Consider the following 27825-nt stretch of genomic DNA (forward strand, 5'->3'; position numbering starts at 1 on the left):
AAGTACTCTCTTGCTCTCTTTATGCATATAGACTCCTTTCCAAACATATTTATAAATGATTCTCTGACTTTCAGAGTACTCCTGCGGGGCAGAAGTAGAGAAAATATGCACAGAGCTATTCTCTGTTGTTTCGGGTTTTTTTTTGTTGTTGGTTTTTTTTTCCTGTTGGTGTGCTAGATAATAAAAGACAATTTGTAAAGTCAATGCCTGGCTCTGTAAGGTGCATCTTGTCTGGCAGGATGCTCAGGTTGGATATCAGAGTATGTACAATGATAACAATGTACAGAGAAGTTTTTCCTTCTAGTTGATGTAGTTTCAAAAATATAAAAGAGCCAGACTGAGTATTTTTGTCTGTAGCAGAACATTCCTTTGGAACGTACTTTCAGCATTTAATTTTATCCTATTTATTTGCCATCTTTTAGTTGCATATCTTTAACACCTACGTGCAACTAGTTTCTGATACCTTTATCTAGCGTGCTGTCAAGAAAAAGATGTAAATACTGGAAGATCTAGGGGAAATGTGCTAGTTCCACTGAAATTGCTGGAAGCTTTGTCATTCCTTCAAGTAGTCAAGATGACTTTCTGTTCTTGCAGAGTGCATCTGCTAGTTGTTGCTTATTTGCAATGCCAGAAATGCTTCATTAATTCCTCCCTTTTTTTCTGTGCCTTTCTAAGATCTCTTAACAATTTCTCACATACTGTGTCCTAAATTTTGCATTGTTTTCCCAAGATGACATGGTGACCATAATGTAGGTGACCCTCCTCCTCTTGATGGCTCCTAGCGCTACCTCCCATGTTGTTTTCTTTCATAGCTATTCTGCTGTTGCCAGACAAAGTTCTATTCATTTATCACCCCGTATCAGTTTCCTGATTCGTTGTCCAGTAATTTATGACTGTTTGGAGCTTTGGTACTCATTACAGTGCCCAGTGACCCTTCTGACCCTCCTCCCCACGTACTCCCTGCCATCTTGGCCCCTGGGCCAGTTGGTGCTGCAAGTTGCAGTGCACATGTCCATGCCAAGCCACGCAGGCTGAGAACCAGGGTCTCTGTTTGACCAACTAATACCACATATCTAGAATTTAGGCAGCGAGAAGTTGATTGTGCAGATAAGCAGTGGTGAAGGCAAGATTCATATGTTGTCTCTGACTGTGTAGGTAGTGAGGTGTTGCTGATACAGTGATGGGCAAGAGGGAACAGTCCAGACAGATACACTGCAGCTTGAGAATATTGTACATAAAATACTGAGTAAGTCGCTTTACCTGAGACTCAGTGGAATTACCCTCAGTTACCAGCATGCACTTTTGGCAAGGTGGGGACTTTATCCCACTGGGTGTAAATACCAACTGAAATACACCAGCATGGGCTGGGGCCCCGGGCAGTTTTTGGTGGTAGTATTCATGAAGGCACATCAGCAACATACTTTCTTTGTTCAGTGCTTTTGGTGGTGCTTTAGAAGTACCAGTTAGGAAGATGATAAGTTAGGTTTTTTCCCCTTCCATCTTTTCACCACCTGAGAGTTATGTTTAAGACATAAAAGATTGTGAGCACTGAGGGAAGGTAGAAAATGAGCAGGAAGGGAGAACGGAGTTTCCTTTCTGATCGCTTTAACTGTAACTAATAGTGTGAACTTGTTCCTTTTTCAAATCATGATTCATTGGATATCTGTTTACAGTGGCATAGATCTTTGGTATGGGATTACAATGCCAATTATATAAAATATACAGAGTATGTGTAAAATGCATCTACATGTACTTATCAAATAAAATAAGAAAATAAATCTGCAATTAGTTCTTGAGCTTTGGTCATTTATTTTTGCAAAAAGAAGGACTGTAACTTCCCAAAATACATCCCTTCCCTGATGCAATGTGAAAGGATCCGACATTGTACTTCCTCCTTAGAATTCCTGGGGAAATGCATTTTGCTGCCAACATAACATCCTTTAACAGGTCTCCTGCTGGTCAGGCATTGTCTCCTGCTGTGACAGCCATGACCATGTGTACAACTGATTGTTAGCGGGCAATATAAATCTGATTGGAACATGCCCGTTAATTGGTTTGAGAGCTCGATATAGACAATGCTGTCTTCTAGCAGATTGTGTAGATAGGCCTAGTCATAGGGTTAATTCTGCTTGACAGCACATCAGCAGCATCTTGAGAGTAATTACCCAACTTAAGTTTTCCCACAGTTGAATTGAGATCTTCAAAGGCTTCTACATTTACAAGTATTATTAACCTATATCTGAAACATGATGTTCCCACAAGGGCTAATTTTTTCTTCCTTTTATTAAATATACAGGTTATAGGGTTCATTTGCTAAGTGCTAAGCCCTCAGAAGAAAACACTACTTGTTAGAGAGAGAGAAAAATCTTCAGTGCACTACCAAAGCTAATGGTGCATAATGCACACATCGTTGTCTTTTCGCAAAGACTTTAAAACAAGTTAAAATTTAGGTCTGGCTCCCTTCCTCTCTCCCTCTCTCCCACCCCCCGCTTTCCACTTTTAAGAAAATCAAACCACTTATTCCTATGTGCAGAGTGAGTAAATTGAAGACACACACAAACAAAACCCTCCTAGGATGTTGTACAATTAAGTACAGATCATTGGATACAATACATATGACATTAATGAAACGGTATCTGCTTCAAAAATAGATTGGAAACATTCACGAATAAATTAAATCCCCTTAATGACTTTTCAAAAATGAAAATGAATGAAAACAATATTTATTTCATAGGAACAACTGTGTTCCAGGGTTCACAGCATATAATTTAATCCTGTTTTAAATTTGTATTCTATTTTCTGCAGTCATTTTGTGATTTGTCTTTTAAGGCATCTTCTTTGTAACTCTACATTGTAAAAAATGCAAAATGGTAAAGATAATAGTTATTATTTGGGTTCAACTGCCCTTGAACGCATTAAGTAGTAACATACAGAGGTAGACAGTCTTGTTAAAAACAATATTTGCTGGGGGATCAATCTGACAAATAGCTTTTATGGCATAAAGCAGTTCGTGTAACTTACAATCTTTTTATTTTCTTTTGCAGGTCAGAAACAAAGTTTGACTCCAATTCAGGTATGTTTAGATTTACAGTGTTTTGCTGAATGTACACTATTCAGGTTAATCTCAAAAGAGTAGTTTATCAGTTCAAGTTCAGTTTAGTTTTAAACAAACTGGGGTAGGTCAGTCTTAAAAAGGATCTTCATTTCTCACCCTCTGAAAACAGCATTATTACTGTGAAACATTCGCTTTCATTCCTTTCATTAGTTCCTGTCTCTTTACATTTTCCCAAAAGATGATCGGGAAGATGTATCTTGCGACAGGCTTTAATTGATCCAGAAAAATGATAGTACAAATAAATGATAATACAGACTAAAGCAAATGGAGGACTGAAGTGAAGTTTGAGAACGGTCTCTGCTTTAAAGAAGAATGTTTTTCTTCCTGGTGGACAAAGACATTTCATGGGAATTTGAAGTCAGTGCAGCCTATCTGTCAGGAAACAGATGATTTGTCATCAAATTTTCGTGACAGATGCATGTACACAACGCATGCCAGACCAGTCTGTAGGGCTCGCTTTAGGAGGTTTACCAAAAGGCACTCTCTCTCAAGTTGTCTTTTTAAAGAATTTTAATGTGTTGTAGGGACCGGGAGGGAAGTGAAGGTCAGTCTAGCAGGTTAATGTGTATCTAACAAGACAAAAAACACAGGACAGCAAACGGGAACAGTTGGGGAAAAAACAGAGATCCTAATACCAGACTGTTATTTATTCAGTTAACTATTCCTGGGTGTTCCTTAAAGTTAAACAATAGTAAATTAAGAATGGGCTATTGCCCTGGAAGTAGCTGAAATGTCCATTGCCTGAAAAGGCCATTCAAGATACATTTTTTTTTTTTGTTAAGATTAAAACAACTACTTTGAACAGAAAACTTACCACTGTTACTGCAATTTTGTATTTAGGCCAATGTTACCTTCTATATAGTTTGCTTAATGCAGTGATTGCAATTGATTATAATGATACGACTTTTACAATATATATTAATCAGAGTATTTATGAAATAGCGTGTTTCCTTTTATCCCAGTTACAGCATGACTTGGGTTTGAAATGTGATGTATTACGTTGCTTTTTCCTTCCACATTAGATTTTATCTTTGGAACTGTATAGGAGTGAAACCTACAGCAGGAAGCATTTATATAGCCAATTCCTACATCTTGTATACTTGAGTCATCTTGCTTCTATTAGGATTTTAGACTGTAAGTTTGAGGTTACTTACTTTAAATATTGCTTGAATGAACTCTGTTGCTTCTTGGATCTTGACAAAACAGTTTTACATGGTGGGGCAGCTTCCCGCATTGTCTGCCGTCAGCCCCTTTCTTTTAATAACATCCCCTAAACTATGGTGTGGAGCAGAATGTCAAAAGTCTCACTTTTCTGTTGAAGGGAAAATGCTCTCTGCAGAACTTTAATTTGCTAGGTGGAGCAAGCTACAAACAGTTTTCTGACTTTTTCTTTTGAAGCAGCTCTCCTGTTACGTGCACTATTCTGTGTGCCACTCTCCTTGCAATGAAGGCAGGGGTATGGTCTTTCCTAGGGAGGACAGAGTATTGATAAAAAGTTTGGCACCATCGCACCTATGGCCAATGCCTGCTCAGTAGATTTCACCAGGCCTCGGTAACTGGACACTCTAGGTTGAGCATGAGGTCTTGAATTTCTCCTCTTCATCTGTGTGGACTCCATAGGCTTGCTTTCCTTGAGCTTGTGTCCATGTTCTGGACACAGGCTGTCTCTTGTTTCTCACGCAGGGGTGTTGGAAACCCTGATTGCCCAAAGACCAGAGGACAAACATTGCTCTCCCTGCCCTGCTCTTCTGAAAGCACTCCTTAGGCATTATTCTTACAAGGTCAAACCTCTGGCCTTGTGAACACTTGATGCAGTTTTGTCTCCTCAAGACCACAGAGCACACAGAGGTTGTAAAAGGATTTGGAACTAAAGACTGTTCATAGGAGAACACACACACAAAACCCCATAAACATAAATGAGCAGAAAAAGACCCAAGATCTTCTCTGCCTCTACTTTTCTGCTGCACCTAAATATTCTCTGGATGCACACCAGAATTCTCTGCAGCTGGTGAGTAATGTATTTTGCTGAGTGTCAACATCAGCAGGTATCATGAATGTCAACAGGAATTTTTAGCCTTGTGCTGTGCTGCTTCCCACTTCAAAGTGTTTTGTGTACCATCAGGGATACACTATGGGAAGGTCTGAGTCTGAGGAATTTATTAGATTTATTCCTCCTTTTTCTGCAGTCTCACTTTCATCTTCTGCTTGCAATCTCTTCCCCTAAATCGCTGGGGAAGTCTTTAGTTGGAATAGTTTCAGGCTTTCCTGTGATGGGACCCTGGTCACCCTCCAAGGCGGTGAAGGCTGCTGACCTACTGATTCATTGTCGATTGCCAGTCTGTGTGGCTGGCCAGGCCAGGCCAGGCTGGGTTCCTGGTCCCATTCTATGCTTTGCCCCCAGTCTTATATGTGGAACTGAGAATTATAGAGGTGTAACGCCTTGGTCTTAACAGTGCTGCCTCTTTCAGCACTCTCATCCAAGACAGATGTTAAAAGATAGTAGAAAAAAACAGATTAAGCACACAATAAAAATGGTTTTTTAAGAAAAAAAGAAATCACAGAAAGTCCATAACTTCAAAATGTATTTCATGACCAGAAACGCCAAGGCTGAAAAAAATCTTTGTGAAATGTACAGCAGCCTTCCCTTTACAGGGATGGTGCTCAGTTCTTCCACCCAGAAGCTCTTCTTGATAGTGAAAGCACTTAGAGTTTATCTTTTGTTCCCAATAAAGTGAGAGCAGAGGAGAAGTGGAGATACTGAGATCAAGTCACCATGTATCGCCCAAATAAAACATCTCTGGTTTTGTTTCTGCAGCATCAGCTTTGCCATCCAAGACCAGACAGTAAGCCCAGACCTCCTGCTGCCTTTGGGTGAAGAGGAGGGTGTACGCAGGGAGTGGAAGGATGCGTTGGTGATGGCAGAGAGGCATGCTTGTAAAAAAGTATTTCTCTGGTGTGGGGGGGTGCAGGCCCCTCTGTAGCACCATGTTCTGCATAACGCGGGCCTTTGAAGTGTGTAAATGTAGCATTGGTTTCAAAAGGGCTGCTGCCATTTGAAACCAATGACTCTATATTTATGCAACCTTGAGTTCCTTGGAGACACCTTAAGGTATTTTCATATCCCTCATTTCGTTTTGAATTCCCCAGACTGTGATTCCTGAGTAAACCAATGATCCTGCAAACTGGAACAAACATCCTTTGTTCTCATTTGTCTCACGTTACTCAAAGCAGCTCAAGTGTTGAACGTGAGAATGAGATAATTGTATTCCAGAACGAGTAGTTTCTTCCAGGGAGCTGTTCTACAACCTGTCGCGTGCTCTAAATTAACCCTAATGTTAATTCCAGTTAACTTGCAAGTCTAGATGTGCCCTTCTTAAGCATTTATCAATGCTTATTATACTTGTCTTTCCTAGAAGTATTTGTGAAGCATTGAAGAATTAAAAGAAGTCTTTCTGAAGCAAGTACAGAGTCTGGAATACAGCTTTAAAAGTGCCCAGTAGGCTCACTGTAAATGTAACCCTGGAAATGTTGTTCAACACTGAAATATTAGGCAAACATTGTCAAAAGAAGATTAATTTGAACTTAAGCATTAACTTAAAAGAAGACTGTAAAATTCCTATAGTGATGATTGGGATTTATCATATAAATAGCTATAACATCTGTAGGGGACACACATTCTTCATATCATGACTAACAGTTCCATCTGAGAAACTTCTTTTTCTCTGCTGATTCTTTATAAGTCTACAGCTGGCAGAATTTCTGTCTCAGAGACCATGGGGTTAGCTTCATGCTGTTAGAAGATCTTATGAAATGAAACAATTTTGCTTTCCTGTCATAATATGATGAATTTCGCTGGTACTGAAAATAGATTTTTCCTAAAGAAGTACTTGAAAGCAAAAAGGTTGTCGGAATTTTTTTTTTCTCAGAATCTGTTAGGGAACAAAGTAAACCACAAAAAACACAGCTGAAACAATTTCATTATAGTTATCGGTATTTTGGTAGTGTCTAAAATGCTTGTTGTGCTATGTGCTTCGTTAGCAAATTTTAGAATTTAAGAATGTAAGAATTATATTGGAATATTCAGTTAATGAAAGATTTATTTTTAATTTAGAGAAAAGTAGGTCTTCATGATGCTGTTCCATAACAGAAAGAATTTGTAGATCTCTCAAGCTGTCGCTGAACACTGTTAATCCCAGTTTAGTAACAGAAAAATAAGCTTAGAAAATGCAAACAACTGTCTCAGCATGACACCAGGGAATGGTAATGGTGAGTTTCCTACTGCCTTGCAGGAGGACTGGAGTTTTTTTTGGGGCATCTCCTGTAACACCTGGTGTATCCTGCATGTCACTGTGGAGGTGAACCATGTGATATTCAACTGATAGTGTTGGCAGTGAAATTGTGAAGGGGAAGAAATTAGAGGTTTGTTCTGTGTTAAAAAGGATAAATCCCCAGACAATACACTTGGCCTCCAGTAGAGTTTCTTTTATATATATGTCGCTCAGACAGTGGAATGGAGGAAGTCAGAGAGTGCAGGGTGCAGTAAAGACATTGTAGAAGCACTGTGCTGTAGAAATGCATCTGTGCACCGGCAGAAGACAGCGAAGTGCACAAGGGTGCACGCTGCCTTCAGCTGTGTTCTTCATCATTCGCTGTGTCAGCTGCCCACTTCTCTCAAAAAGAGAGATGCATCTCCAAAACCCGTTCTTCTGTCTCCCTGCTTCTGTACAGATCAAATGAAATGCAGGGATTACCTATGTGATTTTATATCGCTGTTTGTGTCAATACTTTGGAAACATTCCAATTAGTATCAGGAATTAAGCTGTAATAGCTGCCCATGCAGCTAGAGGCTGTCCTGCGGGACAGCTACACACGAGCTTTTGTTGGATCCCTGCCGCCCCAGCAGTCAAATACAAAGCAAGTCAAGGAGGCCCCGACAGTTCCTGGAATTTCCTTCGCCTGCCTTGTCTGGACTCACAGTGTCAGCCAGTGACTCGGCAGGTCATTTCTCCTCTCTGCACAGCGCTTTTTCCACCAGAATGAGAGTATCTCCTTGTCTTCAGCGCTGCACAATGCTGCCACCCCTCTGTCCTCATCAAAGTTCCCGTCCTTTCCTTTCTCACCCCTTGTGTTTACTGGTGTTGTTCCCTTAATGTGGCCCCTCTGATGTAGTGACTTGCCAGGCTACATGATTCAGCACAGGTGCTAAAGAACAGTGAAAAGAAAATTAGAAGGTTGGGGGTGGTCAGATGTTTTCCTCTCATAAATTCTTCTTGGCTACACTTCCACATGTTCAGCAATAGACTTCCCAAACTCTCGCTATCAGCCCGGATTTCCCCTAGCCTGTCATCAGTCCCATTGTATGAAAGTAATCGGTACAACTATTAAGAGCAAAAGGAACTCTTCCCCCAATTAAGAAAGAAATGAAAACCAAAAGGCATCTTGAAACTGAGCATCTCTTACTGACCCTTGCTACTGGGGAAACCCAAAAAGAAACTTAACTTGCTTGAAACCTTAGGTTCCTGAAACAGCAGAGTACTTAGTAATATCATCCATCGATCGATTGGATCGTAGATCTAAATACAGATTAACAAATCAATTCTGAAATTTTATTGATGTCAGCTTCTTCATCCAGGTTGTGACAGAGTGGTTCTTAATTTTGTCTTAGCACGTCTGAGTGGTTTCAGGAACGGGGAGAAGAGGCATTTAGTGTTCGTAACAAAATCGTATTGACAAGTTCATCAGTCACCCTACAACCAGAGTATTTGATCTAAAAACATTAAAAAATACCTGCAGGGTCTGTAACAGGGAAAAGTGGCAAAATCAACTGAGATACTGAAGAAAAGGGATGCTCCACAGCTTTATGGGTGAGGCAAATTAACTTTCCAGTCTCTTTCAACTATGAGGAATTATTTCCTTCTTCCTGGCCACCACTAGTGCACGGATTCTTGAAAGGATGCATGAGCTGGCTCAGAGATGGCAACTACTGGTGGGAGATGGCAACTACATAAGCAGAACAGCAGGTCAGGTGCTCTTGCTTGTCATTACTTGTCAGTGCTATTTTGTTCTTGGCATTAACATCTCTGCAAGCAGATTGTTAGGGATGCAATGGCTGGAGAGCACGGTCTGTTATATTTGTTCAGTAGTGAGATGAGCCTTTAGATCCAGACACAAGATGAACCATCTGTTGAATGTTTTCGGGGCTGAACTGCAACGTGATGTGGATTATAGATGGCTGGGCCATCCCACTGGTACATCCTGGTGAACTACGTGCTTGTAACAGCGCTGAGCTGCGGTAACTGATCATTGCCCTGCTCTTAAATCTCTTGTAAAGGATGGCAAAAGTTGGTCAAAGTATTTTGACATACAGAACATTTTAATGTGTGGAGGGCTGATTAAATGCATTGTAAGCATGTAGGCAAGCTTGCTCATCTATGGTTTTTTAAGAAGGCGGTCATAAGCTTTTCTGATCTTGGCCGTTCCTTGCTATCATTGGCATGATTCTTCTCAGCTGTCCAAGTATTTTAATAGGAAGCCTGTTCACTTCCATAAACCAGATCCATGAATCTACCAGTGGAGGCCAGCAGCCTTGATCGGACTCATAACAGCCTTAAATCTTTCTGTGTGAATAGTTTGTTTAATTTCTGTTTTGCGGGGTTTTTTGGATAATACATTCCTCCCTCCAAAAAATCCTATTTTTATTCTCATTAATAGGGTAGCCACTTAAAAATGCTCTGACCTTGTGAGGTAGCACACATGCTCACTCTGCCACTCCTGCACGAAGCACTGCCTATCAGCATGTGGTTAAGAACTGTGCGTTAAAGGGCCTTGCTTCTGGAGCCAGGAGCATAGTATCAACAAAGACAAATACAGTTTTCTATTTTTGTCTTATATATACTTTAATAATCGTTGCTGCTTCTTTCTTGCCTTGCTCGGAGTATCTTGCTGAGAAAGATCTTGCAATGTGTTTAAATTGGTTCTGTAATGAAAATATTTAGATTTAGATTTTCCATTTTGTTATCATTAATGTAAGCAAATTCATCAGATTTATTTAGGAGAAATTTTTTACCCTTCTTTCTAAGTGCTAAAGACAATCTTTTCTATTTTGTATTTAATTGTAAATAGCTAAAAATGCTGTCTTTTAAGAAACAATTTGGCAAAAGTAGTCTGAGAAGACATGGGTAATATATAAGTCATAATTTTATTACATGGAATTCGAAACTGTGGTACTCAGTTAAATTATAAACTATAAAGCAGATTGACTGAGGATTTTTTCCTCGTCAAAAATATAGCTGCATCGATAGGTGTGTTCTATTGAGGAGTTAGTCTATTGTTAGTCAGCAAATCGCTCTTTCAAGTTAGCAACATTCAGCAGCATAACATCTTTACTGTTCTGGAGGGCTGGATTTCTTAAATACAAAAATGTTGTGATTCTTGCTTAGACTTGTTAATCATTGTGCAGTTTTTTACTGAGCAAGGCTACCTAATTACTTTTCAAGAGCTACTTGCATTGCAGTCTTGTTCAGTGGACAAAGTAGAAGATTTTTGGTGATACTCTTGAATCTACACTTACAAACTCCATTAAAGAGTTTTTCTGTTCCTTTTAAATGAAAATTCATTCAGTCAAATTAACTCTATTACAGACTAACTGTGATAATTAACTTTGCCATAGTCCCATTTAATTAGCCAAAAATGGAGTATGTGCAAGAGAAGCCACAAGAATGGACAAGCAGGGAGGTTTCTGGTCACAGCTGTGGTTCATTGAGATGGTTATACAGCTCAAATGCAACTTCCCCACACCATGTACAGCTCATGTCAGTTGTATTGTTTCACTGCTTTATTAGTACTCTGTTCATTTAAACCATGAAATGAGGGGGAAGAAGTTGCCTGACAGCTTTGTAATTTGGAAGCCAAACTATAATTAATTTCTAAGTGGAGTGTTACGGCGTTGCGCATCATGTACATACTTCTGCAGAGGTTTTGAAGAATGGCAACACGGGATACTGTTTAGCTCACTGCATGGTGCCAGCAAACAAGAATTCTGTAGGACATGAGAACAGAATCATAGAATCACATGGTTGGATGGGACCTATAAGATCATCTAGTCCAACTGTCTTCCCACTACCATTGCTGCCACAGGTACTAAACCATATCTTGTAGCTTCTCATCAAGCCGCCTCTTGAACACTGCCAGGGACGGCGACTCCACCACCTCCCTGGGCAGGCCATTCCAGTGCCTTACCACTCTTTGGGAGAAAAAGTTTTTCCTCACGTCCAATCTAAACCTCCTCTGGTACAACTTGTGGCCATTTCCTCGGGTCCTGCTTGTTGCCTGGGAGAAGAGGCCAAACCCCTGCTCATCACAACCTGCCTTCAGGAAGCTATAGAGTGCAGTGAGATCTCCCCTGAGCCTCCTCTTCTCCAGACTGAACAATCTCAACTCTCTCAGCCGCTCCTCATAAGACTTGTGCTCCAGACCCCTCACCAGCTTTGTTGCCCTTCTCTGGACACGTTCCAGGGCTTCAATGTCTTTCTTGTAGTGAGGGGCCCAAAACTGAACACAATACTCAAGGTGCGGCCTCACCAGTGCCGAATACAGGGGGATGATTACCTCCCTGCTCCTGCTGGCCACACTATTTCTAATGCAACGTAATGTGATACTTTATGTCTCTACTGTCTTCTGGTGCAGAAGCTACTGTCGTCCATCTGGGTGTATATAGGTAGCTGGGATGTGCAGGTTTGGACATAATTTGGATGGCTGCTTCATATTTTAATGTTGTATGGGCATCTGCTGATTCTGTACCTGTTCCAGCATGTCTGACAGCTCTGTGACCTCGGGCAAAGTACTTTTTCCCTATGCCTTTTTCCTCCTGCCCATTGTCTGTTTAATTTGTTTACATTGCAAAGTTTTTCAGGGAAAGAGCTGTCTCTTGTTATTGAGCATGTCCAAGACCTAGTGCAGTGGAAACACCTGCTCAGTTGAGATCACCTCTTAGGTCCACCATAAATCACATCATGGGTGGCCTTTACAAAGTGTCTCCTTTTGACTGAGCAAATTAAGTTCTGTTAGAAAGAGTCTCTGGAAAGCAATATAAAAGGCAGCATGGTAAATGTATCCAACTGAATTAGAGTTTTTCACTCTGCCTACACAGTCACCTGTACCACAAAATTTGTGTCAAGGGGATCTCAATTCTGTGCAGAAGAAATACAATTCATGCAAATGGTTTTCCCAGGTCCAGAATCTCTCACCTAATTGAACTGCATGACTTCTGCATGACTGTGGTTATAGATAAAGGCCTGAATTTGTTTGTTAAAGTCCAACATATAATAATAGCGGAGTTAAATGACATGTAAATATGACCTGAGGGCTGAGGCATATAGAACAGAAAATGCTTACAGAACATAAAACTTCCACATACTCTTGAAGACTAATATTCTTATCAGTGATATGGGTCTAAGGAAGCAGGTTTTTACCTGTTTATCATAGAATAATTCACCCACCCATTAATTTCTGAAATAAACACCACTTTTATTTGCAAATGTGAGTGATACTTAACATAGTGGGGCCTGGATGATGTTAAATGTTCTGGTCAATGCCAGTTCATGAAATCAATTTGAATCTTGCAAGATTCCAAGCAGTCTGATCTCTTCTGCAGGCCATGAGAGTTGAAAATGCTCCACACATGTCGTGGATCGGTTCAACGGTGTTTTCTATTGTGGTGTGGTGGAAATAATACCGATTTTGAAAGGAAAATGAGGTGAAATCAGAAGGACAGTGCCCTGTGAATACTTGAAGAGATCCTAAGATGTTTGTTAATATATACTGTATTTGGTACAGTCTAGTGTATTCTCAAGACAAATTGTTTTTCCCTCCTTAAAAAGTAGTCTATTTTTAAGCTGTATCTCCCTCCCAACATGCCTGAATTTACTCTGTACCAGTAAATTTCTTGCTTATTCTAGAAGTCCATGTTGAGTCTCCACTCCACCCTTCAGGAAAGTTCACAAAAAGATCTTAAGTACTCCCATTCCCTTTTCATTAATTCCCACTCATCTGAAAATTCCTCTTGCTCTCTTTTCTGGTGACTAACAAAAATTTGCATATTTTATTTCACTGGAGGCCAAGCAGATGAGGAGATTGGGTTTGGGCCCTTTTTTGATTTAGGCAGTGACTAAGACTGTGCTGAGAAATCAAATGCTAACTCAGTAGTTCCCTGACCTTTCTTTGGGTAGACCACTGCATCGATCGTCCTATGAAAAGGCACTCCTTGTTCCTCACTGTGCTTTTTATTCTGCCTCTTTGAAAACAGACAAGGTCAAAGGAGGAGAGAGCAGAGTGCAGGATGGCAAGATTAATGGCCTCTGTGAAAATCCAGTTCCTACTTGGCTTCTTGTGGAGGAGGGAAGTTCTTCCATTCATGTGACGCCCTACTGAATCAGAGGAAGATGACAAAAATGTGGCTCCTCAACTGAGGAGTGTCCTTACTTTTTCAGTAATCTAGCAGTTGCTTCATATTGGCTTTCCAGTTTCACAGTAAAACCAAATCAAACCAAAGCAAATCAAACTAAACCTAAACGAACTTAACCTAACCTAACCCAAGGCCCTGATCTTAGCTGAGGGAGAAGAATTGCTTAGGATGGTTTCCTTCAGCCCACCCTAGCTCTCCCTTCCCACTCTGGGAGGAGTGCACAGCTTCAGTAAGGACAGCGACAACTTAAGACAGCAATAGCATCATTTCAGCTGTGACGATCTCAGGGTGCTTACTGCTGTGACCTGAATTGAGCCCAGAGGAAATCTAAAGCTGTGTAAAACCATTGGGACAAGCACCATAGTGCCAGCCTCATCAGCCTCTGGGATACAGGAGAGGGCACGACCATGGCATTCAGTGGGTGCCCCACCTCAGCCCCATAGATCGTATGTCAGATGGCTCCTTTGACTTCAGTAGCTGGTCTGTGGGGCAGTCCTCAGCCAAACACCAGGCAAAGAGGACTACTGGGGTGGGTTTTGCTGGTGTGCCTTGATGAACTTAAAAGGACAGAATGGTTATGGTCAGCGTGTCCGCTCTCTTTCTCATTGTTTTCTCACTACCATAAAGTGCATTTTTCCACTTTGGTTTTAGGCAATGTCTCATTAAGCATAGTATCTTTTGTGGCTGAATGCATGTTGTCCAAAATGGCACATCTTCTGTTTTGATTAGCACGGCTTCTGGGGTTATGAATTTGAATAAGAAAGAGATGCAAGTTGTTTTTCTTTCTTCCCTCTGGATTTGTCAAAGAGAAAAAAAAAAACCCTTAACATCTTTTCTGTACAAGATGATGAGAACGATATCATAATTAGTTGAAACTGGAGGAAGTCTGTTATTTGAAAAAAAAAAATCATGTCATTAGAGTGTACAAACTAGCCAAGTGATAAGTATGAATGACAGAAGATTCAATAGAGATTAAAATAATTCATAGTTTTCTTTCATTGATGTAGTGGTGTAAATTTATGACCAGTAAGAAACCATACAAAAGCTCTGTCAGCTCTTCCTATTTCATATTTAGTTTCTTCTCAAAACTGATTTCATGTTTTGTAGTACTAAAAGTAAAGGGAAAAATGCAAGCTGTTTTTAATCAAACTGGAATGTTCAGTGATCACCATCAAAATCTTTACAGTGTTGATCTGAGTATGAAGCAAAGAACATTAATTTGTCTTTTGTTGACTTAATTTAGTGGCAACCACAGCCTTTAAGATGTAATGGTAGACAAGTTTGTGTCATTCCACTGCAACTGCCACTGTACATGTGAACACCCATCTGCTTAGGATTAAGTCTTAAGTCAAAACACCAGTGAGGTTTAATGCTGCCAGTTTAAGTCAGACACAACTTGCACTGACTTTTATGCAAGTAAGGACAGCACGATTCACTCTTAAGCCAGATGACAGTGAATTAAGTTACAAGGGCTGAAAGTATTTCTGCAAGGAAAGAATTGCATCCCTATGTGATCTGATGAGGAGTCTTAGCAACCTTGTTTTCCATTGGGGACTGAATTACCATTTTCTGTTTTTTTGTATACCATTGTCATACCTGCCTATTGTCATTTACAGAGTAAGTGGTCCCAGCCTTTTCATCAGCCATGGTCCAGGTGTCTGAACAATCTTAGATCTGTACGCCCTTCTCCAAACACGATATCAAGATGACAAAATCCATATTCTCAGTCTTTAGTTGTTCCGAATAAACCTTGGAGCATCTAATTTAGCACTTTGCTCTTCTTTACTAGCTGTAGCAATGGAGGTGCTTTAATTATTTGATAATATCATTTTCAGGTTATCTCTATGTCTAGCTTTCGCACAATCCCTGCGTGTCTGTGGAGAAATGGTAGCATTGCATTTGGAGGGATATTTTATACAAGCTATTACCGTATCAGAGGAGTAGGATCATCTTGCCTAACTGTAACTGTCTACCTTAACATAGCCCTCTGAGCTTCATCCAGAGTCAGTTGGAAGAGATAAACGTCCTCAGAGGGGTTCATCCCTTCTGCTGGAGAAGCCTGTCTGGGGGTGCACTGAATCACCCTTTTGAGTGCCCATCAACTTTAGAGTTAGGCATGCAACTTCAATGGTTAAAGTTAGAAGAAACTATCTCCATCTGGAATGGATGTGCAGAGAGCTGAGGATGAGCGGGTGTGATCCCCAAGTCACTTTCCACAGCTGCCACTGTGGAGGCATAGTAGAAAAAAATCATAAATTTAAGAGGAGAGCCACACAATTATTCTGAAGTTCTTCTGCTGGGTGTCAGTAAACCACCTGTACACAGATCTTGGGTGCAGTGTATTTATGAGAAGCATGAGCTTACTTGCAATTATTTTAGTTCTGTTTCTCCTTGTATGCATTATAATTTTCCTTTTCTTTTCTTACCTTTCTTCAAAAAACCCAAATCTGCTTATGTGTCTCCAGTTACTGCTACCCCAGCGAATTGCAGCAATTTTTATCTTTCTCTTGAATTATGACTAAGAATCATCAGATGTGAAAAAGCTGACAAAATGTGTTTTGTAAATAGATCATTTACCACTGTTCATCCACGCATGGGCAGGAAGAGAAATACGTAACTGAAAGAGAGATGCCCTAGGTGTAATGAGAGTGAATAAAAAATGTTGTAAATGTATGAAATTTAGCTTCAGTCAGGGCCCAAATATTAAGCTGGTCTTTGGCATGTTTCAAAAAGCATGTGAAATTTTCAAAAAGCATAGTAGGCAGAGATTTTGCTGATTTTATAGCACTATTCATGAGCTTTTAGAATGTCAAAGTCTTTTGGTCTGTGTTAACCATTCTAACCAAGTTAAGGACACCTGACACAATAAATGCAGATGCAAAAACTGAAAGGTGTATTTTTAAAGCATTAAAATTTAGAAACAGAAGTGTTCTGTTTCTGCCTCTTACTTTTCAAGGAGGTGGTCTTGAAAACAGAATTCCCCTGTTTATATTCTCATTAAAAAAGTGTTTACCCATAAGATTTATGGTTTTTGAAAGTGCTGATATACTCACTTCCATACTATTATCTCCCCTTGAGTCAGTGATTTTTTTTTTCTCTGCCACACACTCTATATTTAAGAGATTTAAATGGAGTCCCCGGAATATGAATTTGCAGAGGAGTGGGATTTGGAATGCCAATTGTCAGCGCTGATAGAATATCTGGAAACTGATTAAGACATATTTAGGTTGAAGAGTGGTGGAAAAAATGTGCTTGCAAATAAAAAAAAAATCTGCTGCATAAAATACTGTGTTGAGGGCATTTGGGCTCTGGAAATAAGTTTAGAAGGCAAGAGGGAAAGATATAGCATCTCACTATAATTTCACAATTTCACTAAAATTTTACCATTCTCTGCTTTCAAGGATAGTAAGAAATCGCTGGTTGAAAGAGTACTGTCAGAGCTGGACTTTAGGTCACGAGTTAGTATTCATGTTAGACTGGCAAACTGAAGTTACGTTGGCCATCGCTTACCCAATTAACTGGCATTGCTGGAGAAGAGAATTATAGGAGCTCTCTTTTTAAATCGTTCTATTTTCTCAACTACCTGCATGTCTGAGACTCTTCCCTTGCCCCACAATGATGGCGTATCTCAGGCGTTCCTGGATCTGTGCCATGTGGCAGTATTTTTAAAAACAGGGCTGCATTTTACTGGTGAAGAACAGCGTGATGTTGAAACCTATGCCGGCAGCTGCCTTCACTCCTTTGGTTCCAGGCATCATAGTATAGACCATATAAAAAGTAAGTCCCATGCCTAAAAAAAACGTACATAGCAGAACTGCAATCTTAACTCCCTTGCTCTCGTCTCTGTGTAAGTAATTTCTTTAATGACACATAAGTTTTCATGTTCCTCTTTGCTCACTCACAGGAGGAAGGTCTGTGCCCAAAGGACCTACTCCTGGCCAGGAGGTTAACACACCAATGGGGTGTGTGCCCCAGTGGGGCATGCCCCCTCCTGGGCTCCTGTTTCTGTGGAGAAGGGAGTAAGTACTTGACCACCTCCCCGCCTCCTGTGAAGACTATGTGCAAGTCCAAGTTTGTCACTCAGACCGGGTGCCTGTTAGGATGGCACCCAGAATGACAGGGCAACTTGATTGTGGGTGGGAGTGAGGACAGAGACCTTCACCTAAACACCCTTGGCCTTAAGGTGACCTGATCTTCCTTCATCAGATCAAGAAAGGGGTGGACCCGCAGAGAGACTCTGTCCATCCCGCCCCACTCTGCCCTCCTTCCCACAGCGAAGGGGGTTATTGAGAAACTTCAGAAGCTGAAACTCATGAGAATTCCACTGGCACTTTGCCTCTGAGAATGTTTTTACTTATCCACAAATGATTGAGCTTTAATGAGTTTCTCATAATTTGTACAAGCAGTAACAGTGTATTTCTTTCGTTCCTCTGCCAATAGTTCTTGCACATTTTTTGAAATTTTCATAAACTGTATTGGCCAATGCCAGGCTTAAACCTTGCACAGATGGAGGTGTACCATAACATTAAAATGCTTAAGTAATCAAATGTATACAGCCTGCAGTTCTGCTTTAGCATTTGGATAGCAGTGTGTTACTTCATATTTAAAAACATAAAGGTGCTCTGTTAAAGAAGCTGAAACAATAAGGCAGAGTGTTCTTCAAATTCATAAAGACAAATAACAGAAGGGCATTCAGTGTCATCTTCAGTGTGGTGTAAAGAATAAGATTATCTAAGTTATGCAAACATTCTACCTTTAATTCAGGCTATATTTACAGAAACTTCCCACCCATATCTCATTAGTTCAGTATTATGGTTTATTTGTGCAAGTCTGTTTTAAAACTAATGGATGATGGGGAATTAGAGAGTTACAGCAGTGACAGCAGGTATTTTAAAAACATTCAAAGTAAGAGTGAAGAATGCTGTGCTGTCAGGAAATAAGCTGACACTTACTGAAGCCCATGCAAATATTTAAATAGATCTAATAAAGATCAGTGAAGAAAAAAATACGAAAAACAGCCTCGTGAGATGGGCATTGGAAAGTAGATTGTTAAACACAGGGACAGCAGAAAGATGTGCTAGTACAAAGCTGCAAATAAAATTGTTTGCCCTGCTCACCCAGTTTACGTATTTGGATGGATGTATAGCCTTTGCTATACATTCTTACTGAGAAAGACATAAAATGTTCAGAGGAGGCTAAAGTGAGTCCCAGAGGTTGGGGTAACCACCGCTAGAACTGTGAGAACAAGAGGATTTTTTATGTGGGGACCAAACCTGCATATGGAAACAAGGTTGGGGATTTCTGTGTCTAGGAAAGTTTGCTTTAAGTGGGCAAGCAGGAATAAAAGATTTTGGTTTTTTCAGGTATTGAACTGGGGCAGGGTGTATAGTCCTTAGATTTTTTAGCATAAATTGATATTGGAAAGGAAGCATTTCAAACAAAGTCTTGAACTTTGCTTTCAAAATGAAGACTGGAAAACAGTTGAGCTATTTGAATTTTGCCCAAATTCTCCTATCTTTACAGTCAAAATTTTTTACAAAATTTGAGACTTTTTCAGAAAGTTTTCTAGACCCCTAGAGACTGTGGTTTAAGGCAGTTTTACTATTTAGAAATAAACTAAAAACAAATTCCCAAACCTGCCATCAACTCAAAACTCAGGCCCATTTAATTGGACACTTAATTACTGGCACCCACAGGTTTGTTTCCTAGATTGCAGAATCAGCCGGCTGTGACGGGCTTTCTTTTCGGTGCTGCCCTGGTACAATGCAGCTGAACCCCTCGGTGACCCCCGGGAATGCCAACAATAGAGATGATCAGTCATTGCACACACAGCTCTCCAAAGGGGGATCACTTTGTTTCAGGTCTTTCTAGAAAACCATTCATAGTTTGGCAAGTATTTTAGACTTAATGTTTCTTAGGGCGTAGATTAAAAAATGTGTTACTTGGAGAAACAGTGTGAAACAAATATTACACCCCGTGACAGCAGTGCTGGACACTGAAGTATAGAGATTGAACACTGAAAGTCTTGCTACTGAAGCTGCTCTGATTACAACAGAGTAGGAATTCTTCCTCCTCCCCCCTCAAAAATCACTGGGATGGTGCCCTGTGCAAATGAAACACCATCATGTTTCATGTCAAAATGTACAACTGTTTTAATCTGGTCGAAGGTGAGGCTCTGAAGCTGATGTCAGATACGGCCTGTGCTGAAAATCTGCAGGTCATTAAGCTGCCTGCAAGGGAGGGAAGGACGTTTTTAAGGTCCATTTTGGAATGTGGGTCAGAGGTCCTCAGGTCCTCTAGTTCTTGCTCTAAAGCCAGAAGCTGCAAGGCTTGTTTGGGTTTTCTGAGAGATGCTTTATGGACTGTTGCTTATGGCATGGGAACCAAGTAATTTTTCAGAAACTGATTGTGCTGTTGGCTCCGTTCTTTTCCTGCAGAGTTTTAGACAGTATTTTACCTCTGTAGTTGTTTTATAGGAAGGAATCCTATTGAGAACACCTGGAGTGATACAATTACAGCACGAGCATTTAAAACCATAGGTATGCCTCAGCTTCCTGGGGAGCTGGGAAGAAGTCACGGAGTGCACAAGAATGTTTTTGGGCTGACTGCAAACCATTCAGGACGGTAGATACCCTTTTGATTTCAGTGGAGGTTTGAGCTTAGAACAGTCCATCTTAGGCAACCAAAAGCAGACCTTTTCTGCTAAGGCTAAGAGCGCTCCGCAGCCAGAATATGTGTTATTTTGGTTACAATCTGATGAACATGGGAAGGGTAGAGAGGGAAAACCCAGCAACCTCTGGCATTCCATCCTTGCAACGTCCATTGTTGTGATGCTGCTAAATCTGCATTGCCCTCTCAGAACTTAAGTAAACAGACATTGTACTTGTTGGGAGTTAGGCAGCATTTTAAAAAAGGTCTGAGTTTGTTGAATAGAGTTGGATCAGTACTGGGGTAGCTTGGTGTCAAAGGTTAGATTTTGTTATATCCAAGATAGGGTCGGGAACTGACATACTGTAGCTTTTCTGGAGTAATCGGATTTTTTAAGTGCTCACAGCATGCTTAGAGAATGAAAAGTATAGTATGTTTCAGTCCCTTCCGTGGAAAGTGCATCGTCTCCTACCTGCTGAGAAATTATTTAGCCCATATACTAACCCAGGTAATTTATTTTAGGTTCTAAATTTGCATACTTTGCCTTTTGTAATGCTGAGACAGAGGAGATCTTTGGAACAGAGGTATTACAGACTCATTTGAATTATAAAGGCACTGACCTCAAGCAGCCTTTCAGTAAAATATGTTGTTCACGTGGTCAGCTTATAATCATGTTTCTATGATAGCAGTGCAAAAACATAGTGTCAATGCAGAGTTCAGAGGTTTACCTTATTCTAACAGTAGAGTTTCTATCAATCAGGGATGTTGCAGTAAGTCATCCTTACACCCCTTGCCCTCTATTCTCACCTTCTGCCTTGCATTGCCTGCAGTGGTTGTTTAACATATCAGTTAACTGATTCAGCTTGCTAGCCCAGAAAAAAAAAAAAAAAGCTGAATAATATTCTGCTGGTTTAGTGAATTGAACTTTCTCCCCACAAATGGATAAGCTCCAGGGCCAGTGAATGGTGAGGAAGCAGCAGGACCATGAGAACTGAGAGCAGGGGCAAGAAAAGAGCAGGAAGCTGATGGGTTGCTTCAGCCATCTTATGACACCTTCCCCTAAGTCTGCCTTGCTAAAGTTTCTCCGCTTTGCATAAAAAATATCCGAAGTTGGTTAGAACAGAAGCCTCCTGTGCATCTCCCATGGGACCACCTGACCAGCAGGTTACTGGCTGTTCTGGTTGAGTGGGTCTTTGGTGAAAACATTTGCTTGCAGCAAGTAAGTATTTCATTACTCTTTTGTTTAAAAACCTGTTTTATGGAAGATTTCCTACTGAGTCCTTGTCAAGATTTGTATTTTGCCTTGTCTGGTGAAAGTCTCTGTAAGACTTTCCTCTTAGAATGAACTACAAGCTTGTTTTTCAAACCTAAACAAAATCTCTACACAGCTCCTTCCAAAATCTAGTCTACTCAAGGCTACAGTTCCTTGACTTCAGACTCCCAAACACACACTGCCTGAGAGGAAGATCAGACACCCAGTTTGTTGCCCTTTTGAGTGAAAAATAAAATAAGAACTATTTCCTGTAGCGTAAGGAAAAATTAATCAAGAAAGAAAGTGAAAAGACTGAAAATGAGAAGTTGGACACATAAGGTGTAAAAAGCATTAAACCAAATTAAAATCTAATTACAATCTCTGCCTGCAGCTACCTTTCAACTTATTATTTCAACTATTCTTGCTTACTGTCAGTTGGTGTGGACTATGTTTCTGCTGGCTAACTTCTGTTTTGTTAACACCACTTCTTCCAGTCAAGCCCGACCTACCTGTATCTCCCCCCTTGCTTCATCCCAGAGCTCTCTTGGCAGAAGTTTTGGCAGTAAGGATCCAAATAAGCAGTTGTGTGTATGAGGTGTGAATTGACTTTGCTTCAGTAAGCTCAGAATACCCTGCAAACTCATTCGGTGCTATTTATACAAGGTTTCAGCAGAATTTACTTTTGAAGTAAATATTAAAGTGAAATGAGGTACAGCGCAGTCTTCGAATGCAGAGCATTATTTTACACCTCGTTAGGTCTATTTTTCCTACTAATGCAGCAGTGGCAATTGGACAAGTGAAAGACTGATGGAATGAACAAAAGCAGTGTTCCTTTCCTGAGCATGCCAAATCCGTTCTGTAAATGTGGCATTAAAAAAAAAAAAGACCCCAGATCACATGGCAGAAGTCAGGCCTCCCAAGGAAAACCTGCACTACAGCAGTTTGCACAAGGTCATGCATCTCTTTATTTAATGTCTCAAACCCTCCATTCCCTTGACATTAGAAAGATAATTTGTCTACGTGCAGCTAATTTGCTCTTTTATTCAGATTTTCTCAAGGAAGTATGCAAAATAGTATCATTGTGGTTGTTTTTCCTGCTTAAAGTTTTTATAAATGCTGAAAACAACTTGATCCTGTTACATAGCAATGCCTTATTAATCTCTCTTAAATAACAACTCTTACCCTTGTTTTGGGCCCCGTTGGTATATATACTTATATATATATATAAGCTTATACTGCAACAATTATCATGGGGGAACTGTCCTGAGCAGGTGTCTGAGATGCCGTGAGAATAAATTGCATGGAGGAGAAAACTTATCCTTACTCACAGCTTTACACAAACCACTGACCTCTTGTCCAGAAGATTTAAGTAACTGGTAGTATCAAGATTGCCTTTTTAGGGGTATCACGTAGTGAATGGTTCAAGTGATACATGCCATCACTGCCTGCATCATGTCTCTGGCATCAGCCAAGTGTGAATAAACCAGCACAGGAAAGGAGCCACAAAATGTGAGCTGTTCCACACAAAAATGTGCACAGCTTTCACAGACGCAGCAATGCTGTTTTATATTTAGTGATGCTCTATTTTGACTTAATAATGACAATGCTATGGCTTATGAATACCCCTTCTTTTTTTTTTTTTTTTTCCTGTGGAAGAAGCTTCCTGTGCTACCTCTTTGTACCCTGTTTTTCTTGCCTGCAAGAGTGAGATTTAGCTGCTGATACAGGATTCTAAAAGGCCTGGGGATAACAGAGTGAATTAAACATTCCTCTTCCAGCTGCTGCTGTTCACAACACTTTTGACAGTTAAAATATATCACACATTCTCTTGTCTGTTTAATATAAACAATTAGTATTTTAAGTGGAGTTCAGAATCAACCCCAAATAGGAGGATCCAGACAGGCAGTTCAGATAGGAAACTAAGCAGTGTCCTAAATTTATATAACAGTAATTTGCAGTCAGTTCAGCCTATGCCTAGCATACTATCTACCACAGCACATTAGACCGTGGAAGCTGAGAGACCAGTGGCTTATCTTTTGGGGATTAAAGTTTCATTTTTCATCTCAAAATTCTCTTATTTTTTATCTGAATTTTTTAGTATGAAATATAAAATGAAAGGGAAAGAAAATTAGAATATTTTTTTTTTTTTGTATAACAAAACACTTCAGTTAACCCAAGATCAGTTTTAGAGGAAAGCTTGTTTGAAGAGAAATTTCCTTTTTCTTTTTCTCCATTCTGGAATGAAAACATTTGAAATCACAAAACTCATTGAAACAAACAAACAAAAAAATCTGGCTTCTCTATAGGTTTACTTCCTTCAAGCTGAAGTAAACCTGAAGTAACAGAATGGCTTTAATGCAAACTTAATTTTAGTATAGAAGCAACATTATGAGAATAATAGCAATCTCTGTAGTTTTAGGAATTATAACATGATCTTTGCAAAGTGCAATTTGCTAAAATTTCTTTCCTAAATGAGAGAATTTTTAATAAAAAGGTTATACACTGAAAAAGCTCCTCACTCCTTACAAAAGGCATCCAGAATGCAACACTGTACATACATAAAACTTCTTTTTTGAGTCTAGACGATGCATGGCTCCATAACGGAGAGGAGGTAACATTCTGTATAATATTGCTTCACACAGGTGGTCTTAAAATTTTCTGTACCTAACTTCAAAGCCCTTGTGGGCATGAGGATCTCTCTGGAAGCTTCTCTGACAACTTTTCCATGTCAAAAGCTAACTGTGCACCTCAATGTGAAGCTGGACCAGGATAGCTATTATTTAGAATGGAACCCTCTAGCTACTAGCATGGAAAAAAACATCTAATAGGAAGCACTTCTGCTTGCCAGAGAGGAAGCTAAATTTTAGGTTATAAAATTTAGATCAATTGCAATGTTAATGGCTTCATTGCACCAAGCCCTGTAGGGTCTACAATAGCACAAATAATGAATCATAAATAAACAACTTCCCAACTTTGTGAAAGGAAGCCAGGCAATTAATTTACTTTAAATTGAAACTTCATGTAAAATGAAATAGTTCTCTTCGACCCACATGGCAGCTTCTGCAGCCATCAACTCAGCTTGCACCTTTAAAGAAAAAAAGGAGCAAGGCACAGGGAGTAAAAACGAAAACAGCTTCAGGTTGTTCAATTTCCTGTTTGTTTAAATTTGTCCTTCCTGACATGCAGATTCATCACACTCCTCTCCTGGTGACTACTTCATTAGATTAGTTTAGTTAAGTATTCAGAGGGATTTTTATCTTCTGACTCATAAAATTCTTGTATTCCCCTAAGAATTTCCTGTGTCTGACTGCAATTTTAGATCTTTGTAGTTTTAGCTGCACTCCTTGAAGAAGTTGCTTTCTAAGTGACTGCTTTTGAGGTCTCCAAATAGCATCTGAGGAGCCAGCTCAGAGCCTCATTCCTGCTTTTCAGGAAAATTAATCCATCCCAGCAATTCACCTCTTGAAATTTTAATCAGAAATTTTTCTTAATTTTTTTAAACTCTTCCTTTCCCAACAGTATTTTCCCTTGCTGCCCAAGCCCTTTCCAGGTGTCCACTTCAGAATATTTTTGTCCAATTCCGAAAATGCACGCTGGTGGCTCAGAGTGCAGCCTGCACGCCTGTCCCATCAGGTTTTCATCACTCACTTGCTATAAAGCAGAGAAGCTAAGGTTACGAGTATATTGGACTGTTTAGCAGCTGATGAGAAATGCCTTTGTATATCCCTTCCCTGTCTTTTTTTAGTCCTTTCTGGGGAGGGTGAGAGCCAGGTTAGGCTGGAGCCCTGGCGCACGCTTCTTTGAAGGGTTCAGTGAACTGAAGGTGATGCTTTTTGACACGTGAGCTCCAGAAATGCATCGAGTGATGGCAGTGCCAACTCGCCTACTTACACAAGGGCTTCGTCTGCCTTCGTTTCCCTCTCTGTGCGAAATGATCCAGTTTGGCTGCCCTTGGTCATCGGAGCTCCGTGGTACCTTTGAACAGGAGGAAACAGGCAACAGCGTGGCACTGTGCAATTGTTTTCCAAAAGTTTGGGTGAAACAGCAGAAAAAGCCTGGTCACTCGTTCCAGTTTTAGCGTCTTTTGCTCCTCCCCCGCATCACGGTGTTTGACTGCAGCTGGAGCTCCTAGGTAGATACCCCAACAACGCAACTTTAAAATACCCGGCACGTGTATTATGTGCAAGGTTACTCGCCCCGAGTATATTTGCTTATGGAATCAGCAGGTGGAGACAAGAACAAGGCTATGGGCTGTCGCCGCGCCCGCCCGCCCCGGCGGGCCCTCCCCTCGCCCTGAGGCGGCAGCGGCGCGGAGGAGCCTCCGGGCTCTGTCTGCGGGTCGGGCCGCTCAGCTCCTTCCCTCCCGGTGCCCTTCCCGACCCTCGCCGCAAACAGCCCTTCCGGAGGCAGCGGGAAAGGGGGGGACGATGGGGGCGTTACGCGTCCTCCTACCCCTCAAACGCCGTGGCCTGCGGGTCCTACCTTTCTCTTCTTCCTCTCCCTCCAGGGTTTTCATTTGGGAGATTCCCCACTCTCGATGTTCGGAGATCCGAGCAGCCGGCACGGCCCGAAGCTGGCCTGCACCTCGGGCTTGCTGTGCCAGGGCAGCGGTCCGGCGGCGCCCGGGCTGTCTGGGCTCCCCTGAGCGCGGGTGCCGCGCCATGGCCTGTGCCCAAAAGGTGGAGTCGGGACCGCTGCTCCACCTGGGCAGTGGGACATCGCATGGCCCCGGAGGAGAAAGCCCAGGGAAACACAAATAGGAAGCAGCCCGCAGTGTTACAGAAGAGGGTTTCCAAAGAGTGGCCGTAGCTGAGGATGGGAATTGCAGCTACGGCTGGCCCAGTGCCGAGGGGGGGCGGGGGGGGGGTGGGCGGCACAGTGTAATGGAGACAAGTTCGCAGGAGTACGGAGCATTTTCCCTGAGATAACCTGAATGCCTCTGTTAGAGGACTGCATGCCCACTCCTAGCATCTTGCCTTTCTCCAATTTTCTCCTGCATGTTGGCCCATTTCCTTTTTGCTGACTCTCTAAATCAGCTCTTACTTCTCCTCTTGCTTATTGCATCAGCTTTCTTTTCCAAGCCAATTACTCTTTTTCACAGATTTCTTTACCTAGAATAGCATAAAAAAAAAAAAAACAAGACCCTGAAGTGAGTTGGATCTTTATAAACCTGTGTTTGTCTGCAAAAACATGTAGTGGGTATAATTGACTTCCACTGTGACCATTCATACTGTACCTAATTAAAAATGCTCTTAGTTTAGGTTGAAAATTACTTCCATGCCTGGAGCAGTTTGTGTACGGTACATTTATTTAGCTTCAATTATTTATTCAAGTGAAAAATACAACAAAAGGCTAATCCAGAAGAAAAAAAGAAGAAATCCAAGACACGATCATGTAAGGTATAGCGCAGGCACCTGAGCAAATGAGAGACCTGTGCTGAGCTGATCTGTGCAGGAGCCCTGTTAGCTTTTGCTCAGTCTTTGGGTGATTCCAGAGGTAAGTGGGGCTGCCCCCAGCAGAGCATTAAAGGAGAACAGCTCCTCATGAGACAGTTTTTAAACCGTTTGCTGTTTTTTTCCTTGGACTGTGTCACCAGCTCCCTAGTACGGCTGTGAAAAGTTTTCCTTTGAAATCTTTCTTGAAAGAAAATATGGAGTTTAGAAGAAAGGGCATGCTTTGCTTTAGAAACTGTAACAGAAAGCAAAACAGAAGGTGAACATTATAATCTGAAATACGAACTTTTCCATTTCAATAGTTTCAGTTTTCAGAAGTTTTCAAAGTACAGCTGAAGTTTTCCACTGAAAAGTTAAAGGAAAAGGAGTGTTTGGGAGTGTGTGTGCACATGTATATTGTTTTTGTCAGGCTTTTCTGTGAAGAAAGGTCTTTATTTTCTAGTCAGCCTTACTACCTACCTCCTTTTGTTTGCATAAGAGGTTGTTAAAAAGATTTAAACCTCCCCCCCAAACCAACACTAACTCCAAACAATCTAACCCCACAAATCATTCCTTTTTTCTTCTTTTAGGATTTTCTGCAGTGCCTTTAGCTGTTGCGTCCTTTTGTGCATAACAGAGCAGTGTTCAACCGTGTGTCGTAGAGACGAAGTCTTAGGCAGAGGGCAATGTAAAGCCACCCTGCGTACCAGGTCCAAGGTGGCAGAAGTACCTCAGAAGTCTTTGCATGAAGTTGCAGTGAGTAGCTTCTGCACTTCCCAGGTGAAGGAGGGCTTCATGGCAAAGTTCCTTGTGAGGCTTGATGTGCCTGTAGCTCATGACGAGATGTTCCTGGACTGGGATAAAAATCCTGCTCTGGAAATGTATCTATTTTAAGGACTAGCTTAGTGTATAAGCT

The 27825-nt window shown here is 40.9% G+C and overlaps 1 protein-coding gene across 5 annotated transcripts in view; it reads left to right on the forward strand.

The window, feature by feature from the left end:
* Positions 1 to 27825, forward strand: part of MSRB3 (methionine sulfoxide reductase B3) — an 86761-nt gene that overhangs the window by 42928 nt on the left and 16008 nt on the right. For all 5 annotated transcript variants that reach the window (XM_086748844.1, XM_086748859.1, XM_086748834.1 and 2 more), the window contains one exon: positions 3045 to 3073. In XM_086748844.1, coding sequence (XP_086604970.1) covers positions 3045 to 3073 — 29 coding nt within the window. The remainder of the gene's footprint in view (positions 1 to 3044; positions 3074 to 27825) is intronic.

This window comes from Chlamydotis macqueenii, chromosome 1 (genome assembly GCF_036417535.1).
Source record: "Chlamydotis macqueenii isolate bChlMac1 chromosome 1, bChlMac1.mat, whole genome shotgun sequence".
In the NCBI taxonomy this organism is placed as follows: Eukaryota; Metazoa; Chordata; class Aves; order Otidiformes; family Otididae; genus Chlamydotis; species Chlamydotis macqueenii.